The sequence below is a fragment of the Populus trichocarpa genome, chromosome 1, assembly GCF_000002775.5.
Source record: "Populus trichocarpa isolate Nisqually-1 chromosome 1, P.trichocarpa_v4.1, whole genome shotgun sequence".
NCBI classification, from domain to species: domain Eukaryota; kingdom Viridiplantae; phylum Streptophyta; class Magnoliopsida; order Malpighiales; family Salicaceae; genus Populus; species Populus trichocarpa.
The window spans coordinates 2,975,186-2,993,786 of NC_037285.2; the positions used below are offsets into that span (position 1 = coordinate 2,975,186).

Here is an 18,601-nt window from a genome sequence, read left to right on the forward strand (position 1 = left end):
AGTTTCAAGTCTAGGGAGTTTAGGGATCAGTTCCAATAACTCCAAGTACATTTTCTAAATAAAAAATGAAAATAGAAACAGAAATCATATCGAACGACCCTAAGCAAGTAAAAGAAAAAAAGTTTCTATGCTAGTGTGCCAAGTCTTAATAAGCTGATATAGTCAACGAAAAAACTCATGATCTACGTACTTGTGACCCAAGGTTGATGAATATTGCCTTGGCAATATTCTAATGTGAATGATGACAAACCTCAAGATTTTTAAATATTGTATTTGAGCGAATGACTCAAGATGCCAAGACTTTCTTGCTTTCAGACAAAGCGGGGTACGTATCTCCATGCTTCTAGGGCACATTCATAATGTTCGACTGTTTCTTAGGCAATGGGAGCCTAATTTGAAACAAATCGGAATCTGATGAAAGATGGGTGAAGATGTGGGGATGCTCCTGTTGAGTTAAAGACGCCGTGGGGCTTAGTCATATGCGAAAGAGTAGTGTGGAGGTGAATCTTGCTTCTAAGCTTCCTTGTGTAGTTTCTGTGGATGTTGAGGGCACTTTAATTTCTGGTAAAGTAGAGTATTTGGGGAATTTTGTATGCCATGCCACCTTTGTATATGGTTCTATAACGCTAATGCTAGAACAGATCTTTGTAGATGTTAATTATTTCTGTTTCTAAACGGTCCCTTGAAGCTTTGAAAGGTCCTCTTAAGCAGTTAAACTCATGATATTATATGTTTGTTTACCCTTAAAAAAAATTAGTTAATGAAAAATACTTTTTAATCATAGAAAAATTTAGTTTGATTTTCAAGAAAGTGTTTCCCTTTTATTTTAGACAGAAAGCACTTTCCAGAAGTTGTGAAAAAATAAAAAATATCATGTTATTTATTGATTATATCAAATTTAGCCCTCGATCTTTTGATTTCTATATATTTTATTTTAGATTTTTTTTAATTTTATCATTTAAAATTTGATTTAATTTGATTTTTATATCAAACTTATATAATCCTCATTCTTTTGATTGTTTGCTTTTCTCTTATCCTTTTTTTAATTGAATTTTTTATCTATCAAATTTGGTCCATATTCTTTTGATTGTTATTTGCTTTTCTCTTATCATTTTCTTAATTGAAATTTCTTACCTATCAGATTTGGTACCTATTATTTTGATTGCTATTTATTTCATTTGAAATAATTTATGAAATTGTGAATTTTTTTCTAATTTCATCATCTTTCAACTTTTTTATTTGTCAGATTTGATCTCTATTATTTTACTTGTTATTTATCTTATTTGAAATAATTTATGAATTAGATTTTTTTTTCTTCAATTTCATCACCTTTCAATCATTTTTCATAACACTACTAAACATCGGAAAATAATTCACTTTTCAAGAATTCACTTTTCAAGAATCCACTTTCCAAAAAAATGTACGTCTAGCAAACAAACAAGGTCTTAGTGTCTGTGCAGACTGCTTTGCTAAGTGGCCCATTGGGTTACCAAATTAAGTGACCAATAATACTTTTTACTAGCTACTTGACTTACGTTTTGTTGTTTGTCGAATATGTTTTTTAAAGTGTATATGCAAATTTTTATGACGTGTTTGTGTACATAAAAAAATCCCAAGTGGAATTCAAAAAGTTCATGCATACATCTAGTTCAATAAATTGAGAAATATTTGTTGCTACCCAATTTTTGACCCATGTTTTAATAATTTTTCAAAAAATAAAAAAATAAAGGTTTACATGTGGCGATAACATAGAGCATCATGGCTAATATTAAGGAAGCAATATGTCAAGAAGATAATTATTGAATCATATATAATTACTGCAATATACAATACCACAGATATATGATTTGATTCGTGCTGGTTATGGAAAGTAATCACTGTAATATAAAATACCATATATATAGGATTTGTTGGTGCTGGTTATAGAAGACAATCTCTGCAATAATTATTGCAATATTTTCTTAAATAACACGTGTAGAGATTTTCTATATAAATGAACCTTCAGGCATATGCACAGAGGGGAAGAAAATTGACAGAGGATAATTTTTAAAGAGAAAATTTTAGGGCAACCATGAAGGAAAAAAAACCTAAACCTAATTTTTTTCTACCGGCCGAAACCAAGCCACCACTCCTATCTCCATCTTCCCTGCAGAACCAAGAACCTCCCTTCCCCCTTTCCTAGCCAACAAAAGGCAGCCGCTCATCCTCTCTTCTCTTTCCACAGAGCCTTGTCTCTTCCCCCATCTCTCCTCCAAAACGCAGCAGCTCCCCTCTCTGTTAGTTCCCCATCTCCATTCTTCCCTTGCAAAACCAGAGAACCCCATTAAAGCCACAGTCCCTTTCTCCTTCTACACATAGCTAACCACCTTCCCCGATTTCCTCATCTTACTCTTCCCGACAGCCCACTCATTTCCATTTCCATCTGACAAGAACGAGAGAGAGAGAGAGAGAGCACCCAAAACCAGTCCCCTCTTGGCCATTCCCCTCTCTCGGCCATTTCTTCCCTGCACCCAAAGCAGCCCTCTCTGTCGACGTAGCCCCAGACCGGCCTCCACCGAACCCCACAGCAGCAGCAACCATTTCTTCTCAGTAGAGACAAGACGGGAAGCACGGGAAAGAAAACCAGAGAACAAACGGACGAGGAAGAACACAACAGGGACGAGCAGAAGGAAAGAAGATAAACAGAAGAAAACACAGAAGGACCAACCAGCACGCCCTCGCCATCGCCTTTGTCCCTTCGTTTCCGTCTCCAGTAGTTTCTTCTCCTCCAGCGGTGCAACGAAGCAGCAGCCCCCAGGAAAACAGAGAAGGAGCAAGAAAACACAGAGGGAAGAACATCCATTCCGCCAGCACATCACACCTTCATCATCGTCTTCTTCGTCTCCAGAGAAAGCATCGGCAAGAAGAGAAAGGCAGAGACCAACACCAGTTTTACCAGCGTTCGTCATTGTCTCCAGAATCAGTGATAACCGGTCGTGTGCAGAAGCTGCAGGCCATCCCCTTCGCCCGTTTCAGCGCCAGGTAAGTTTCCATGCATTCTCTTCACTTTGCATTTTAATTACATACCTACTGTGCATGCCTTTTGTGTTTACTGTTCAAGTGAATTATAATTCACTTGAACAGTAGCTGAGTTTTTTTGTGTCCGGATCTACTGGTTTCGTTTCGTTTTTTTTTTTTCAAAAAAAAGAAAGAGAAAGAGATTTATGATTTTCTGGTATATTTGTTTTAAGGTCTGAATTTTTTTTATGTTGTAAAAAAATATCAATCTCATGTTTAGAATACCCGGTTTTTGACGCAATGCGACAAATTCACATATATATCAAAAAAATGTTTTCTTGTGTGTTTCATACGGCCAATACTCTAACATGTTTTGAACGTTTTTATATATATATATATATATATATATATATATATATATATATATATATATAAAAAAAAAAAACATTTGAAGTTTCGAAAATGTGTTTTCGCATGGATTTCTTAAACACAACAAAAAATTTATTTTCTTGCATTTCTGGATTTTACAACATGTTTGTAAAACTCCAAAGGGTATTGGCCAATATTCCAAAAAATACAAAAATCTTATTTTGGAGGAATTCATCTATTATTCACCGTTAATGTTTGGATAAAGAAATCCCAAATGGATGAATATCCAAAATATTAGTGGGAATAACTTGTTATTATTCACCGTTAATGTTTGGATAAAGAAATCCTTAAAGGACGAATATCCAAAATATTATTGGGAATAATTTATTATTATTCACTGTTAATGTTTGGATAAAGAAACCCAGAGTGGTAAATATCCAAAATAATTTTCTAGGAATAATAAATCCGCACACATCCTTGAAAGAAGCCTTGATTATAATCGAGGACATTTCAATTTTTTTACTCCACGGTTTACGAGCCGTGAGAGTATAAAACACTATGGTAAAAATAGGCTTTTAAAGCGCCCTAGATTTCTAAATTTTTGTCCCTCCTCCTTGCGATTTACGAGTCGCAAACTCTTGAAATACCAAGGGAAAAATGAGCTTTTAAAGCACATGGAATCTCCTTGGATTTCTATCTTGATAAATTTAGTTTGAATCAAACCTAGAAAAACTGATGGGATTAGAAAACACCAACACCATAGCAATTATAAAGCAAACCAAACACCAAGCAGCTTACCTTAGGTAGGGCGTACTAGGGGTGCTAATACCTTCCCTTTATGCAACCAGTCCCTTGCCTTAGAATCTCTGAAACAGACCAGTTAGGGTTCCTAGTGACCAAAATTCTAGGTGGCGACTCCCTTATTCACAAACAAAACAAAGACCCCGAAACCAATCGAGGATCGCCGCGACCCGCTCGCGAGGGTGCGACAATATTTATGCAAAAAATATTATCAAGCCCAATCCCTACCCAACTAAGTAAACTGGTCAAACTCATAACCAAAGTCATGAACTTAATTGAGCTCAACAATTTTTTTTATCTTAAATAAAACACCTATAAAATTAAGAATCAATAAAATATCAAAGTCATTGGAAAGAAAATCAAATCGAAACAAATTGCATTGCCCAAATAATAATCGATCAAAGGCCTCCATAAAAAGGCCTAGGCGTGCGGGCCTGGACCAGCCCAGGCCCTTGGGCCTTATTTTATTTTATTTTCTTAAGGTGCACATAACAGGTCATATGCCCTTTAATGATTTGAGAAAAATAGAGGTGACGCATCACCTGCGTCGTTGAGGTAGATAACACGTCGCTTCTACTACCTAGATTCCAGAAACCAAAGGTCCCTGGAAAATCAGTCTGGTCTATTTCAGACCAAGAAAAACCTATTTTTAACCATATTTTAACCCGAAAAAACCATAAAACACCTTGTAAAACATATCTATAGCCTCCAACAACTCAAAAATTATCTTTAAAATTGACAATCAACCCGAAACCAAGATTCTTCTCGGGTTCACATCCACCATTTCATACAAGTTTAAGGGGAAAACAACACTTTGTCTAAACTTTACTCATCAAAAGGAACCCATTAAAATCAAAATCACCCATTTTCACCGTCAGAATCGGTCTTAACCGAAACTTTTTCTATCTACCATGGGAATCTAGTCACTCTCTCAAACCAGAGATCAAAAAATAAGAAAAATGAAGTTTGGAACCGAAATTGAATTTCATAAATTGTTAAGGATTAAAAGCTTATATATAATCTTAAAAGTTAGGGGACTAAAGTATATGTCTATCCACAATTCTAGCAAAACCATCTCTTTTTGTTGTGTTTTTCATTTTAGTCTTCTATTTTTGAATCTTGCTTTCCTTAATAAATGTACTATAATTGGTCATCAATTTGGGCCTATAAAGGTGCAATAAAAAAAAAGAGGGACTAAAACAAATTCATCTAATTTAAAAAAGGGTGCATATTATTGGATCATTGGATGAATTATTTTTTATAAATGATATGATTTCATTCTTTGTTTTTTTTTAAAATACTTGGTGTTCATCTTGCTGAGATAGATTAAATATGACATGATTAATTTTTTTTTATTAAAATTAAAAGCTGAGCCAAATTAGACAAAATTTAATAACTATTATTGAAACTAAAATATAATCTTTCAACTTTCGGATTTAGAGTATCTTTTGTTGGGAGTGGGGTGAGATAGAGAAAATCAAAGGAGTGATAAAATCACACGGAGAGATCATAAATAGTACTACCACAAGGCACAAAATACTAATTATTATACATGTTATTTTATTAGTTTCAGAAGGTCTGATGTGGGGAAATACAATGAGAAAATCTTAAAATTGTCTAAAACTCATGCAAATCAAATGAACATAAATGTCATGGATGTACGTAATCACCTTGTTTCGTGAGAAATCAATGGTTGGACATCCAAGGATGGAGCCGTGCCATTTCTAAAATCGCCAATTGTTACTGAAATAGGAGGCCCAGCAATTTTCCATACACGTTTGGAACTTCATCCCTGACGTTTTAAAGTTCTTTACTACTTTGTTGTGCATGAAGAGCTCCTTTTGACAGCCGAATCTGCTCTAACTCTATCGCGACTTCTCTCATTGTTGGTCGTTTCCTTCCATTCAAGTTCAAGCAACTTCTTGCAAGATTAGCGACTGCGATAACTTCTTCTTCACGGTCCTGCCCCATAAGGCGTTCATCAAGAATATCAAATATCTTGTTCTCTTCCATCAAAAGAATAAAATGAGTGGCTAAGCTTCTCCTGTCCTCCGGCCTTTCATAAGAAATTGGTTTTTGCCCACTCAAGAGCTCTGCAAGAACAACACCAAAACTGTAGACGTCACTTTTTCCGGTAAATTGGCTAGACTGGAAGTACTCTGGGTCCAAGTATCCAAAAGTGCCTTGAACATGAGTGGTTAGATGAGTTTGATCAATGGCGATTGATCTTGAAGTTCCGAAATCTGATACTTTTGCTCTGAACTTCTCATCTAACATTATATTTGTAGACTTGATATCACGGTGATAAACCGGAATGGAGGCTGCGGAATGAAGATAAGAAAGTGCCCTAGCAACTTCAGTAGCAATCCTTAGTCGCATTTCCCATGAAAACTGGAACTCCTCCTTCTGGTCATGAATATACTCAAAGAGATTTCCATTGGGAATGAATTCATGGACTAGCAGAGGAACCTCCGTCTCTAAACAACAACCTAGCAACTTGACCACATTTCTATGATTGAGTTGTGAAAGGATGACGACCTCATTGATAAATTCTTCCAACTTTTCTTCATCCACTATTTTGGATTTTTTAACAGCAACGATCATTCCATCTGCTAGCATTCCTTTATAAACAGTTCCTTGGCCACCTTGACCAAGTATTCTATTATCATTAAAACGATCAGTTGCCTTTTCCAACTCCTTGGAAGTAAACATTTTTGTTTTCTGTATGCTTCCATCGCTTGATGATAATTGTTGCTGCAGCAATAAACCACCATTTCGTTTGAAGTTCTTCTTCAGTTTAATGTTCTTCCTTTTTTTTACAAGTTTATATAACCGCCAAATACCAACAAGCAGCAACAACAATCCAGTGGCCGCACCTAGAACTGCCATTGCTCGCAAGAGAAAAAGAAAAAAGTTGGATATATACACACGTATTATTATTGAACAACAATCTATGTCAACAAGGTGGTTAAATCTCTTTTTTTGGGTTGAGGTAACCTTCTGGCGTATATTTTTTTATATACATTTTTTTTAATTCTTATATTCTTATATGTTATTTTATATTCATATTTTTTTCCTTATATATCCTTTCACTATTTTGAACAAAAAAGCTATGTGTATAACTCATCAACCATTGCTTTAGTTAAGAATCCAGTATTTCATAATATAAATAAGCATATTGACACAAGATTTCATTACTTATGTAAAGACTTTGTGTCACGGATATTTTCACAAAATCACTCAAATATAATGTTTTTTTTTCAAGATGAGAGATATGTTAGGAGTTATAAAGAAATCAAGTTTAAGGGGAGATGATAAAAGTAAACCAGATTTCATTTTTCCTAAAAAATAGAAGAAATCGAATTCCTATTTCAAATGGAAAAGGAATGCTAATATTTCCACAAGTTTCTGTAGGATTTAGAGCTAGGATGTTTCTTTCCAACTTCCTAGCTTTGATTAATAATGTATAAATTCCACAAGACTATAAATTAAGATTCTCAAATTGAGTGATGGTGACTTTCGTCTAACCATTTCGAAGACGATTAGTCGTCTAAAACTAAAGAGAATAGCGTGTAGACGACGATGCTATAAATAAAACAGGGGAAGAAAAGTCGTTTCTCTAGAGTGCATGCCAAGATCTTATTATAATGTGGAATATCTAGAAATAGTAGATAAGTACTACTTACAATGAACATATTTATTATAATGTAGAAACTTAACCGAAATTTCCAACGTGAAATCTCAAACTTAAGTTATTGGACTGAGTGTTTCTGTGTGGACCCTAATCCTCCTATTTTTCTCTCCTTTATTACAGCAGAAGTTGACATCGAACGACATTATTCTTTGACAAAATTAATCTAAAAACTATTGACTTGCAAAATCAGCATAATTTACACCCTCATGATAAAGCATATTACATGTTTATATGTTTAATCCACATCAAAATAGTAACAAGGGAAAAGAAAAACAGAGACAGACACACATGTGTTTTACAGCGATTCAGCAAACTTTATTTTTATTATACAATAACAACGGGAAATTAAAATGCAATCATCTAATCCCATTGACAAGTCTTCTTAAAGTTTTTTTGTGTAATTCACATCAAAATAGGAACAAGGGAAAAGAAAAACAGAGACGCATATATGTTTTCAGCGATTGATATGTCTTGTTAAATCAGCATGTTGTAATATTTATCTATGGTTCACCATCGGATGATGGAGTCCTGCCAGTATCAAAATCACCAGTGATTGATGTCGAAACTGCATCCCAATCATTGCTTGCATCATCCATGGTGTTTTCTGATATTTTACAGTTCTCTTGAATATTTAGCTCTTCTTGAGACAATCCAATTATCCTCTCCAACTCTGATGTGACTTCTCGCATTGTAGGTCGATTTTTCCCATTCAAATTCAAGCATCTTTTCGCAAGATTAGCAACAGAGATAACTTCTTCATTCTGACAGCCCTCCTTAACTCTAGCATCAAGAATATCAGACAGTCTATTGTCTTCCATCAACATAATAAAATGCGTGGCTAAACTTCTAGTTTATGTCTGGCTTACAGAAAATATCGGTTTTTGTCCACTTATGAGCTCAACCAGAACCACTCCAAAGCTATAAACATCACTCTTTTCTGTAAATTGACTGGACTGGAAGTACTCGGGATCTAAGTAGCCAAAGGTACCTTGCACGAGAGTGGTCAAGTGAGTTTGATCGATGGATATTGATCTTGAAGATCCAAAATCAGATACTTTTGCTCTATATTTCTCATCTAGCAGTATGTTTGTAGACTTGATGTCACGGTGATAAATCGGAATGGATGTCGCCGAGTGTAGATAGGAAAGTGCTCCAGCAACTTCAATGGCAATCTGTAATCGCATCTCCCAAGATAACAAGAAATCTTCGTTTTGATCATGGATATACTTGTAAAGATTTCCATTGGAAATCAACTCATAGACTAGCAAAGGAACTTCAGTCTCCAAGCAACAACCGAGCAACTTAACCACATTCCTATGGTTAATTTGTGAAAGAACGACGACCTCATTGATAAATTCTTCAAGCTTTCCTTCATCAACGACCATGGACTTCTTAACAGCAACAATCCTTCCATCTGCTAACATCCCTTTATAAACTGTGCCTTGACCACCTTGACCGAGTATTCTATTCACATTAAAATGATCAGTGGCTACTTCCAACTCCTTTGAACTGTATATTTTTGTTTTTTGAACCCAACCTTCAGCAGCACGTAATTCCTGCTGTAACAATAGCCCACCATTTCGTTTGAAGAATTTCTTTTTGAGTTCAATCTTTTTCCATTTCTTTGCAAGTTTATATAACCACCAAATGCCCATCAGCAATGACAATGCTAAGACAACTGCGCCTATAACTGCATTATTTACAACAACGAAGAAAAAGTTAATTTGTTGACATGTGCAATCATCAGCATATATATACATGTGACTACTGAATGGCAACAAGCTAGATTTAGTAGCTAGTATTTTATACATTTAATCTTTTGGCTCACTCTAAATGATGACAAGTGCTTAACATTTTAGTGTAATCCAAGAGCTTCTTCTCTGTTTTAATACAAAGGAGGTTCCATTAAAACAACAACAAAAAAATTTACTGAGTCCAATGTTTCCTAGGGGGTGTACAGGGTGCCATACCCCTATTTACCATCTTAGTAAGGAAAACAACAAGAACAACGACAGCAAGAAAGTAGAAGAAGAGGAGAAGAAATCTTAGACTTACCTATCAAGGCTATATAAAGTTTATTGATCTCGCAATTGAAATACCCCCGTGTATTTACACATTTAAGTAACCCTCGGCACGAATGCTTTGATTCTTTACATTCATCCACATCTAATAAAATAATAAGAGCAAAGATCCAAAACGAATAAGATGATTATCCAATGTTAGGACAGAAATCACTAACAAAATTAGCAAGCCACCATTCCCATAGAAAAATCATCATTCTCTCAACAAACAAAATGCTGTCATCACTCATATTTTTGCAGGAAAAAAGTATTTACCTGTGCATCCAAGGTAAGGGATGCCCTCATAGCCCCAACCACACACACATTCGGATCGAAAAGACTCATTGTAATATCCTCTGCAATTCACGGGATCATCAGTATTCACATTCATTGTCCAACCAAGCTCTGCTGGAACATAATCTCTATATTGCAACGAGAATGGATCGCTGACATTCGATTCGAACCATGTGTGGTTTACCAGGAAGGCCAGCTTGCATCCTTCTCTATCTTGATTATCATCTGTAGCTTCTATTCTTGGATTGAAAACCTGAAGGGATGATGGTGGAAAAGCCTCACAGAAATTTTTACTGTTTACGTCACTGCAGGTAGACACACAACCGATGAGATTTGGCGTGATTCCGGTCATTAAAGCTTGAGTATTACAACCTACTGCGATGAATACATTATCGTTTCTGGAGAAGACAAAAGGAGTTCCAGTCAAATTCAGAGGCACACCATCTTCCCTGCCAGTACAATTCGAGGATATTATTGGACTTTTGACAGTAACAGTGGCTCTTTCAGCTGAAATATTCAGCACCTCCATGTTGATTCGACTTATTAAAGCTCTAGCAGGGTTGGCAGTTGCATTGCATTCTATGGCGAACCATTCGTTCATGTAGCAATCTTTTCGTATTCCGAAGGGGTATGGAATGCTGATGTCTCCTCAACGATCTGGACAACCGGACCTTGCGATCGGTGCTGCTGTTGCTGCTATTTGAAACATTAGCATCATCAACATCAATTGAAACACCAATTTCCAAACCATTTCCCCCCTTTTTTTTCTTTTCTTTTTGAAAGTTTTGATTCCAAATCGCTCCTAAATAAGTTCATATATCCCTGTAAAGCAAGAATTGAGATGTTTCTTTGTACCTTCTTGGTGACTCACCGGGTCAAACCAGCTAGGATAATTAAAGAATAAACACCGGTGGAAAGTAGATTTTCAGTAGCATGTAGTTGAAAAGTCGTCCAGTTACTTGGTCTCCAGAGATCGGTTCAAATTGAATTTTTCAAGTAATGAATATAAAATTCGTGTTCAGTACCTAGTCAATTGTACAGTTCTGAGAGTTACTAGTCAATTTTCATATAGTTTTGATTATTTTTTTTATTTTGTTTACAAATGAGAGATTCGAGCTTGAAATTTATAGAAAAAATAAACACTTCCATCAGCTGAGTTACAGTAAAACTCTTTCTTTTTTTGACCATTGGTTTTTTTTTTTTTCTTTGCTCGGCTGCTGCAAAGAAGAAGAGAAGAAAGATTGCAATTGTTTTCGAAGTCGAAACAAGATAAATTCCAGAATCATAGAAATTTAAAACTTCAAGAAGATGCTTATCTTTTGGAAATCGAATTCCTATACGTTGAAGGATTTTTCTTGTTAATTGAAATTAAGACCATTTAGACAATATAATCCAATTAAAAGACTTTCTAGCAGCTTTGAGATCCACCAATATTCCAAATAAAACACTTGTCATTAGAAAATTGAGGGTGCAAGGACAGTAATCAACCACTTGAAAAGTCTAGCACTTGTATCATACTGTATGTCTAGGAGGCCTAGCTATCGTTGCTGGAAAAAAAAATAGGGTTCCAGGAATGGTTCTTCTCTGTTTGCTTGGGTTTAACGCAAGGGGACGCAGTCTACTGTGTTAACTATGGGCCCTATGCTTCCTAGGAGGTTTACAGGGTACCAGTACCCCTATTCATCGATTTTGGTAACAAGAAAACAAGAAAACAAGAAGAACAAGAAGAAGAAATCAGAGGCCTATCATGGCTATAGAGAGTGTATTGATCTCGCTATCTATTCGACCCGCCCAATTCTCGACCTGGGCTAGGCTGAGTTATTAGCCAGATGGGATATGATGACCATGGTAAGGACCCGAAAGTTAGTTTCTTTTCCCTCGTATTATTTGCAGCCTTCATTTCAACAATTTCCTTATCTGAACATTTTTTTAAAAAAAAAAAAAAAACCACCATTAACAGTAACAGCCATGTACACTACTGTCATTAACTTAATTGCATCCACAAGTGGTCTTTAGAGAAGCATGCATTCCTGTCCATTGACAAAGTAAAAGTTTCATATCCTAGACTACTTTTAACTCTTTAAGCCACGGTGTGTGTAGGGGGCAAGGATCAGGCTTCCCTTCAGAAACCGCATTCCCGGAGAGAGAATAGAACCAGCCATTCCTCCATTTAAACTGCAAGAAGTTAACTTTCAAGTGAGAAGCAGATTGCAATTTTATTTTATTCTTGCAGTAGATGTGCAACAAAATAAGGTAAACTTTATCCTCCCTTAACCCTCTTCTATTAGGTCCAAGTAGGCTCAAGTCTCTTAACCAACATATATTTATCAAACTAGTTCGAATCCACCAACTCCATCAAAATTGATAAAGTTCTGCTAAATGCTTAAAAGCTAAGGTTAACAAAAACTTGTACCTCCTTAACAGCTGTCGGGAAGTGGGCAACAGCACGTGCATAGGCACATAATCTTTCCTCGATAGCTTCTTCAAATACTATTCCTTTTTCTGCAGCTGCTGCAGAAGCAAGTTCTGTAATAAGGCTAGACACCTAGAAACACAAATATCAGTATCAATCAGATCTATTCATTTTAGAGATTTTATTGTGGACGAACAAATTCAAGAATTTAACATCATAATCTTGTGAAGTAAAGGTCTGCAAAAGGAGAGGAGGCTTAGCGAAGGGCTGAAAGGAAAGAGCTCTTTGCCAAGTTGTTGGAGCATGACTTGCTTAGATATGCACACCACATAGAAAACAGAAAATCATGTGCAAGGAATACCTAGTTTCACAATTACATCATCCAATTGATTTATATCTTAAAGTCCACAAAGCATAAAGAAGTAGCACTAATAGTGAATGGGATTTACTAAATAGCATCAAGTAGACAGCGGATTAGCTGCAATCAAATGAAAGCATTAAAGAAATAAATAATGAATGAAACAAATTAAATCATCCAAGTATAAACTATAAACACTAGCGAAGGATACACAGTAACTCAAACTCTGATGCTTTAAATAGACTCCATTGTCAAAGATAGCTTTACCTCATAGCGGAATTCTTTCTCCACGACACCAACAGTTGCCCCTGGATGATGAGCTCCAACAAGCATGAATGCTGAGATCCAGATCAGCTTCTCTAACATTTGCTTCTGAAAAGCTTTCTTGTCAAGAACCTGATTGCAACGATGAATAAAAATGTAAATATGCCACACTAATATCAGAATGTGAATTCCACAATTCTGAACGTAAAGAGGAAAGAGGAACGTTAGACTAAGTTTGAACACTGAAAAAAAAAAGGAAATAACCCAGAAAACCCACCCCATCAAAGTGCCAACCTTGCCTTTATCTTTGATTACAGAGTTAAACCTGAAGATCTTACCTTTTTGTGTCAACCTCCAATCCCTGTGTTTTTTAGATTTTAATGAATTCCCTTATAATGGTTTCAATCAGATGAAGATTAAGAAAACTTTCTTTACCTTACAGGACAGCCCTCCAGCAGCTACTGCAGATGCCCATTTTCCATATGCTGCAGTCAGTCCTTCAGGATTGGTATCAGTCTTTCCATCAGTAGGAGGTTCTCCAAGCTTTGATACAGCAAAATATGCCAGCACATGGTCTGCATCACCAAGACCTTTACTTTGAAACCATGGCTCCAGCATCCCATTCTGGAAAAAAACCAAATCTGCTAGACTGTCAGCATCCACCCAATCATTCACTGCCATTTATCAGAAGCCATAAAATGCATAGCAAAGATTACAAAATCCAAAGTTTCAGATCAAATAAATTCCATAATAGCATAATCCAACGACATTGATGAAGAAAACACTGAAATTTTGTCACTCAACTGTTCTTTTTTTTTTTCACATCAAAATTTTAGCAATTCAAAAGGCATAAGAGATATTAAACTTCCAATTCAATCAAACAAAACAATCCTATATACAATTCGATTCAATGAGAGCATAGAATATTATAATTCAATCAACAAAACTAAAAGCAAAAACAATACATATTAAACTTTCAACTCAATCAAACAAAACAATCCTAAATACCATTCGGTTCAAATAGAGCATACAATATTATAATTCAATCAACGAAACTAAAAGCAAAAACAATTTGCACTCTGACCATTTTTATAAAAACAAAACAGTAACATATAATCAGGTATTGATACCGCTCCATCTAGGCTTGGGTGTGGCTTCGAGAACAGCATCAAGATCATCATTTCCTGTACAAACCAAAATGGGACCCTCAAAATCAAGCGGCACCGGTTCTCCTCTCTTCACAAGCAAATCCTGACCACTACCCATTTCTTGTAAGGCCCTTCCCACCCTTCCAACACCAACAATCACGGCTGGGGTCACCTTGGCAGCATTTGGGGCTGTGGCCATAGCTAAAGTTTTAGTCTTTTGAGTCCTGCTGATGATTTCGGTGCTAAAAAAATTGAACTTTGAATTGGGTTTAATGAGAGACGAGTTATAGAGAGTAGTGCTAGTAATGAGTGTGCGGGGGGCCATGTGTTTTGGTGATAATGGTGGGTTTATTAGCAGTGCAAGAGAGGGATGGGGATTGTGTTGGGGCCATGGTGATTGGTGACTGCCTGCTAATATCGAAGGCACAAAGTGACAACATGGAGGCGATCACCACTCAATTTCTAGTTATCTATCCAAAAAGAAACACGTGTGGGTCTTCTGATTTTATTTTGTTTTTCTGTTCTTTTTTTTTTTTCTTACAGGTCAACCTCAGTTTTTATTGATATACATTTTTTTTATGATCCATTTTAAAAATATGTATATTTTAATTCATCTGTGGACAAGTTTTCCTTATCTAAATTGATGCATTTATAAGGTATTTTTTGGGCATAATTCTCTTGGAATAAAAAAGTTTGACGTGAGAGAGAACCTCAAAGGTTCGATTTATTTTACATGTAAGGTCTTGAATCTATATTTAATGGCATAGTTATAAATCCTAAGCTTGGGTTAACTTGGGGCTAGGGTTAACTTAGGGTAGGGATGGTTTCTTATAAAAAAATATCAACTTAAATTAATTTATTTTTTTATATTATTTTAGAAAAAAATATAAATAAAATATTTAGCGGGTTTTTAGTTGATTTTATTTCAAGTCACCAGTCTATCTTAATTTTTTATTGGATTAGACTATATTAATTTCTTATTATATTTTTTTTAACCCGAATGGTTTCATATTTTATATCTAGGTTATGTATGATGGTGTGATTTCTAAAAAAAATTAATCTTTATAGCTGATTTGTGGTGAATATATTGGATTTTTTTTTGTTGAATTTAAGTTCAAGAGGGTGTTATGTGTGTATTGATATTTTTAGGAAGTGGATTTGAAAATGTATTTAATTTTAATATTTTAACTCAGGCAGTTTTTGAATTACTCATACTTCAGCTCTGGTGTCTTTATCCTCGTCTTTTCGTGGCAGTATAGAACACTAATCTTGCTTTCTCTCAACTGACAGCAGCTTTGAGGGAAAAAATGGTGATATTCAATGAGGCAGGCAATCTGCAATGCCTATCTCATCTTGAACTCACTGTTTGGATTTGACTATCGATCACTGCACCTGTTGTTCGATTAGTTTGGCAATTTTTGCTGAGATTGTGAGATTATAAAACTGTTTTTTTTATTGATCATGCTGCTATCTGTTTATTCATACATCAGCCTTGTGCTTCGATTCCCTTATCTGGCTACTCTTTTTTTGTCAAGAACACGAATCTTGCTTCTGCTTACTGTATCTGTCATGGATTGCACGAGGCTCGCACTTTGCTCCTTTGTCCTTTGTTCAACCTCATTGAATGAATTTGACCTCTTATTGCTCTCTCGTTGGCTTCTGTGGGCTGTATGGTTCAAGGGCATCGCGGAAGACCACCATTTGAGACGGCATTATGTCAGCTCAAAATTATTGAGAAAGATCCCAATTCACCACCACATTAACTCCTCTCATGTGCAAGGTAAATCACTTTCCCTGTCTCTATTCTACTGCATAGCATGGAATTTCGTGCTGGGATGGATTTCTTTTGCTTAAAGAATTAATATATGGAAGTTGATTAACTTCTGAGTTCAAATACAATATCATCGATAAAAATATAATTTAATTAAAAAAATATTTAATATATATTTAAAAATAATAATAAGATGGTAATATATTAAATTTACTTATATTTTATAATTTAATTCGCTAAATTTATCATCCAAATTAAAAAATTTCTAAGTTGAATAATTATATTTTTTAAAAATTATTTTTTTATTTTGATGTGACCTATTAAAATACCCCAGATGACTGTAATCTAATGAATATGGCCGCACAACCAAGAATCTTTGTATTCCATAGTTTCCCCACAAATGGAGCAGAAATGTTGCAAAAAAATTGTATTGCACGTTTCCTAACATGAGATTTGCAAATTAAGCGCCTTTTCATAGCGAAGTTCTTATTGGATTCTACTTGTTTATAACTTTATATAGGTGTAAAACCCAGATCAATAGATTTATCAGGAAAAAAAAAAACTACTCTGAATTAAGAGCTTCATCCATCTAGATTTTTAGTTGAATCAAGGATAACATTGAATTATAGTATTTGGTATTTAGTCATTAGTAATGATTGTTTTTTTAAATATTTTTTATTTAAAAATATATTAAAATAATATTTATTTTTATTTTTTAAATTTTAATTTTAATATCAGAACATTAAAATAATTAAAACAAAAAAAATAATTTTTTTAAAAGCACTGACTTGTGCCGCAAATACAAATGATCACTTAGTTAGGGTACTTGATTTGATTACGGAATCTTTAAATCTTGAATACATGTTAATTAATGCATTCTCATATATATATATATATATATATATATATGAGAAAATTATAGATAATTCTTATCCAAGAGAATAATGTTTGCAATGGCGTCATATTTTACCATGTTATCATAGCATTAGGAATGGCCAAATCATCGATCATTGTCAAAGCAAATGAAAAGTCAGTGATTTGCAGGTAAAAAGGAGAAGAAAAGGTTTGCACACTATTAAAGCACGAAGTAATCAAGCATTTTTCATTCAATCATCTTGAAAGTTGAAGCCAACAAAGCAGTGACACACACACAAGACAAAGATCAGTAGCCATCAAGCTACAGCAGCAAATGAAATCCTACAGAGGATTTTGAGGAACCCTTTGCTGTTTTATTAATTTACAGCAAACACCATCATACATACATGGACTGCATGACCACCTGTTTTATTATAGCACACAATAACTGCTTTGTTGGAGCCATGCCCAAGTTTTCTCATTTGCAAGAGCATGGATCACAGGTGCAGCTTGATCCACACTTGCAGCCATTCTCAGCACCAAAGTTCATCTCAGACCTCTCATAGAACCTGCAGCAGCAGCAGCAGCATCAGTAGCAAATCAGTTAAATTCCTTTTTATCAGGAGCTAGTTACAGTATTTCAACTGTGCGACACTTACATGTGAACTGGTGCTAAACCTGCAATGATTGTCTCAGTTGTGGTGCTTTCTGAGATACCTAAGTCAGGGTACATGCCACATCTGCCAAGGAAATCACGAAAACAGAAAGGTAGATGTCAGACTATAGTCTCCAGAAGAGAAAGGAAATAAATAAAATAAGAAATCAAGTAACTAATATGCTCCATGACTGGATGTTTCTAGCCAAAAGGTTTTAAAGAAAAGAAATAGCAATTACTTGCAGCCACTGCCGCACTTGCAGTCAGATCCACAGCTGCAACCTGATCCAGACATCTTCTATAGGAAAAGTAGGATAAAGGGCTACTTGGAAAATGAATTTGCTGAAGCTAAATCAACTCGGGATGATTGAATATCAGGTCTGGCATGCTATTTATAGTGTAGTTCATGAATAAGAGGGTTGATATTCCACCATACATGTGGTTATATCCTAGGGTGATAGCGTCTGCAATATTAGGGTTAAACAAGAGTGGACAATGGACTTGTCATTGAAATTATAAAGTGACATTCATAATTAAACAAAGTAATTAGAATCGGCACAAAACAAGACAGGATTAAAAAAATAACAATGTAGATAAACGCTAAGATGCATCTTGTACGTTAACTAATGAAAGAAGAAATTGACATTTTTTTTGTTCTTGAACCAACGTCATATATCGCCTTAGATAGATTGTGTAAAATGATTCTTGTGGATAACCAGACCTTGATTTTATTTTATTTTTAAGAAAAAGGGGGGTTCTCGTTCATAAAGCCATATAAAGATTAATTATGAAAACCTAGAAAGATTCATAGGTACTCCACTACTACTTGTAAATATAAAATGAAAAATAAATGGGTTCTTGTTCATAAAACAGTGTAACGACTAGTTATGAAAGCATAGAGGCTTCTTGGATACTCCACTAC

At 35.1% G+C, this 18,601-nt stretch overlaps 4 protein-coding genes across 5 annotated transcripts; all 4 read right to left on the reverse strand.

The window, feature by feature from the left end:
- Positions 1 to 5,967: 5,967 nt before the first annotated feature.
- On the reverse strand, positions 5,968 to 7,056 carry LOC18094233 (wall-associated receptor kinase-like 9). The gene has a single exon (XM_006368418.3). It carries the CDS (start codon positions 7,054 to 7,056, stop codon positions 5,968 to 5,970), a length of 1,089 nt encoding a protein of 362 aa, XP_006368480.2.
- A 1,098-nt stretch (positions 7,057 to 8,154) lies between these two features.
- On the reverse strand, positions 8,155 to 10,816 carry LOC18094377 (wall-associated receptor kinase-like 22). Its single transcript, XM_006368613.3, has 3 exons — positions 10,198 to 10,816; positions 9,917 to 10,027; positions 8,155 to 9,551 (listed from the first exon to the last, which is right to left on the reverse strand). Exons 1-3 carry the CDS (start codon positions 10,814 to 10,816, stop codon positions 8,713 to 8,715), a joined length of 1,569 nt encoding a protein of 522 aa, XP_006368675.3. The 3' UTR covers positions 8,155 to 8,712.
- A 109-nt stretch (positions 10,817 to 10,925) lies between these two features.
- LOC7455775 (uncharacterized) lies at positions 10,926 to 14,829 on the reverse strand. 2 transcript variants are annotated; one of them, XM_052455329.1, is made up of 5 exons: positions 14,381 to 14,829; positions 13,686 to 13,924; positions 13,254 to 13,382; positions 12,629 to 12,760; positions 10,926 to 11,037 (listed from the first exon to the last, which is right to left on the reverse strand). In XM_052455329.1, exons 1-5 carry the CDS (start codon positions 14,721 to 14,723, stop codon positions 10,939 to 10,941), a joined length of 942 nt encoding a protein of 313 aa, XP_052311289.1. In that variant the 5' UTR covers positions 14,724 to 14,829; the 3' UTR covers positions 10,926 to 10,938. The 2 variants fall into 2 exon arrangements, with proteins under 2 accessions (XP_052311289.1, XP_024448897.1); XM_024593129.2 differs by lacking the exon at positions 10,926 to 11,037 and adding an exon at positions 12,169 to 12,390 and having other exon boundaries at positions 13,686 to 13,891; positions 14,381 to 14,826.
- Positions 14,830 to 17,244: 2,415 nt separating this feature from the next.
- On the reverse strand, positions 17,245 to 18,083 carry LOC112329017 (metallothionein-like protein type 2). Its single transcript, XM_024611233.2, has 3 exons — positions 17,919 to 18,083; positions 17,684 to 17,764; positions 17,245 to 17,593 (listed from the first exon to the last, which is right to left on the reverse strand). The coding sequence occupies exons 1-3, from the start codon at positions 17,972 to 17,974 to the stop codon at positions 17,503 to 17,505; spliced, it is 228 nt and encodes a 75-aa protein (XP_024467001.2). The 5' UTR covers positions 17,975 to 18,083; the 3' UTR covers positions 17,245 to 17,502.
- Positions 18,084 to 18,601: the final 518 nt, after the last annotated feature.

What these genes read in the sequence shown, in the direction of transcription:
- LOC18094233 (XM_006368418.3), bottom strand. Translation starts at nt 7,056, where the DNA reads ATGGCAGTTCTAGGTGCGGCCACTGGATTGTTGTTGCTGCTTGTTGGT.
- LOC18094377 (XM_006368613.3), bottom strand. Translation starts at nt 10,816, where the DNA reads ATGAACGAATGGTTCGCCATAGAATGCAATGCAACTGCCAACCCTGCT. An exon ending in CCCTTACCTTGGATGCACAG is followed by an intron (nt 10,028 to 10,197) that starts GTAAATACTTTT and finishes TTATTTTATTAG; the next exon opens with ATGTGGATGAATGTAAAGAA. An exon ending in ACTTTATATAGCCTTGATAG is followed by an intron (nt 9,552 to 9,916) that starts GTAAGTCTAAGA and finishes TAAATAATGCAG; the next exon opens with TTATAGGCGCAGTTGTCTTA.
- LOC7455775 (XM_052455329.1), bottom strand. Translation starts at nt 14,723, where the DNA reads ATGGCCCCCCGCACACTCATTACTAGCACTACTCTCTATAACTCGTCT. An exon ending in AGAAAGAATTCCGCTATGAG is followed by an intron (nt 12,761 to 13,253) that starts GTAAAGCTATCT and finishes TTGTGTTTCTAG; the next exon opens with GTGTCTAGCCTTATTACAGA. An exon ending in TCCCGACAGCTGTTAAGGAG is followed by an intron (nt 11,038 to 12,628) that starts GTACAAGTTTTT and finishes CTTGCTTTACAG; the next exon opens with GGATATATGAACTTATTTAG.
- LOC112329017 (XM_024611233.2), bottom strand. Translation starts at nt 17,974, where the DNA reads ATGTCTGGATCAGGTTGCAGCTGTGGATCTGACTGCAAGTGCGGCAGT. An exon ending in AAGTGCGGCAGTGGCTGCAA is followed by an intron (nt 17,765 to 17,918) that starts GTAATTGCTATT and finishes TTTCCTTGGCAG; the next exon opens with ATGTGGCATGTACCCTGACT. An exon ending in GGTTTAGCACCAGTTCACAT is followed by an intron (nt 17,594 to 17,683) that starts GTAAGTGTCGCA and finishes CTGCTGCTGCAG; the next exon opens with GTTCTATGAGAGGTCTGAGA.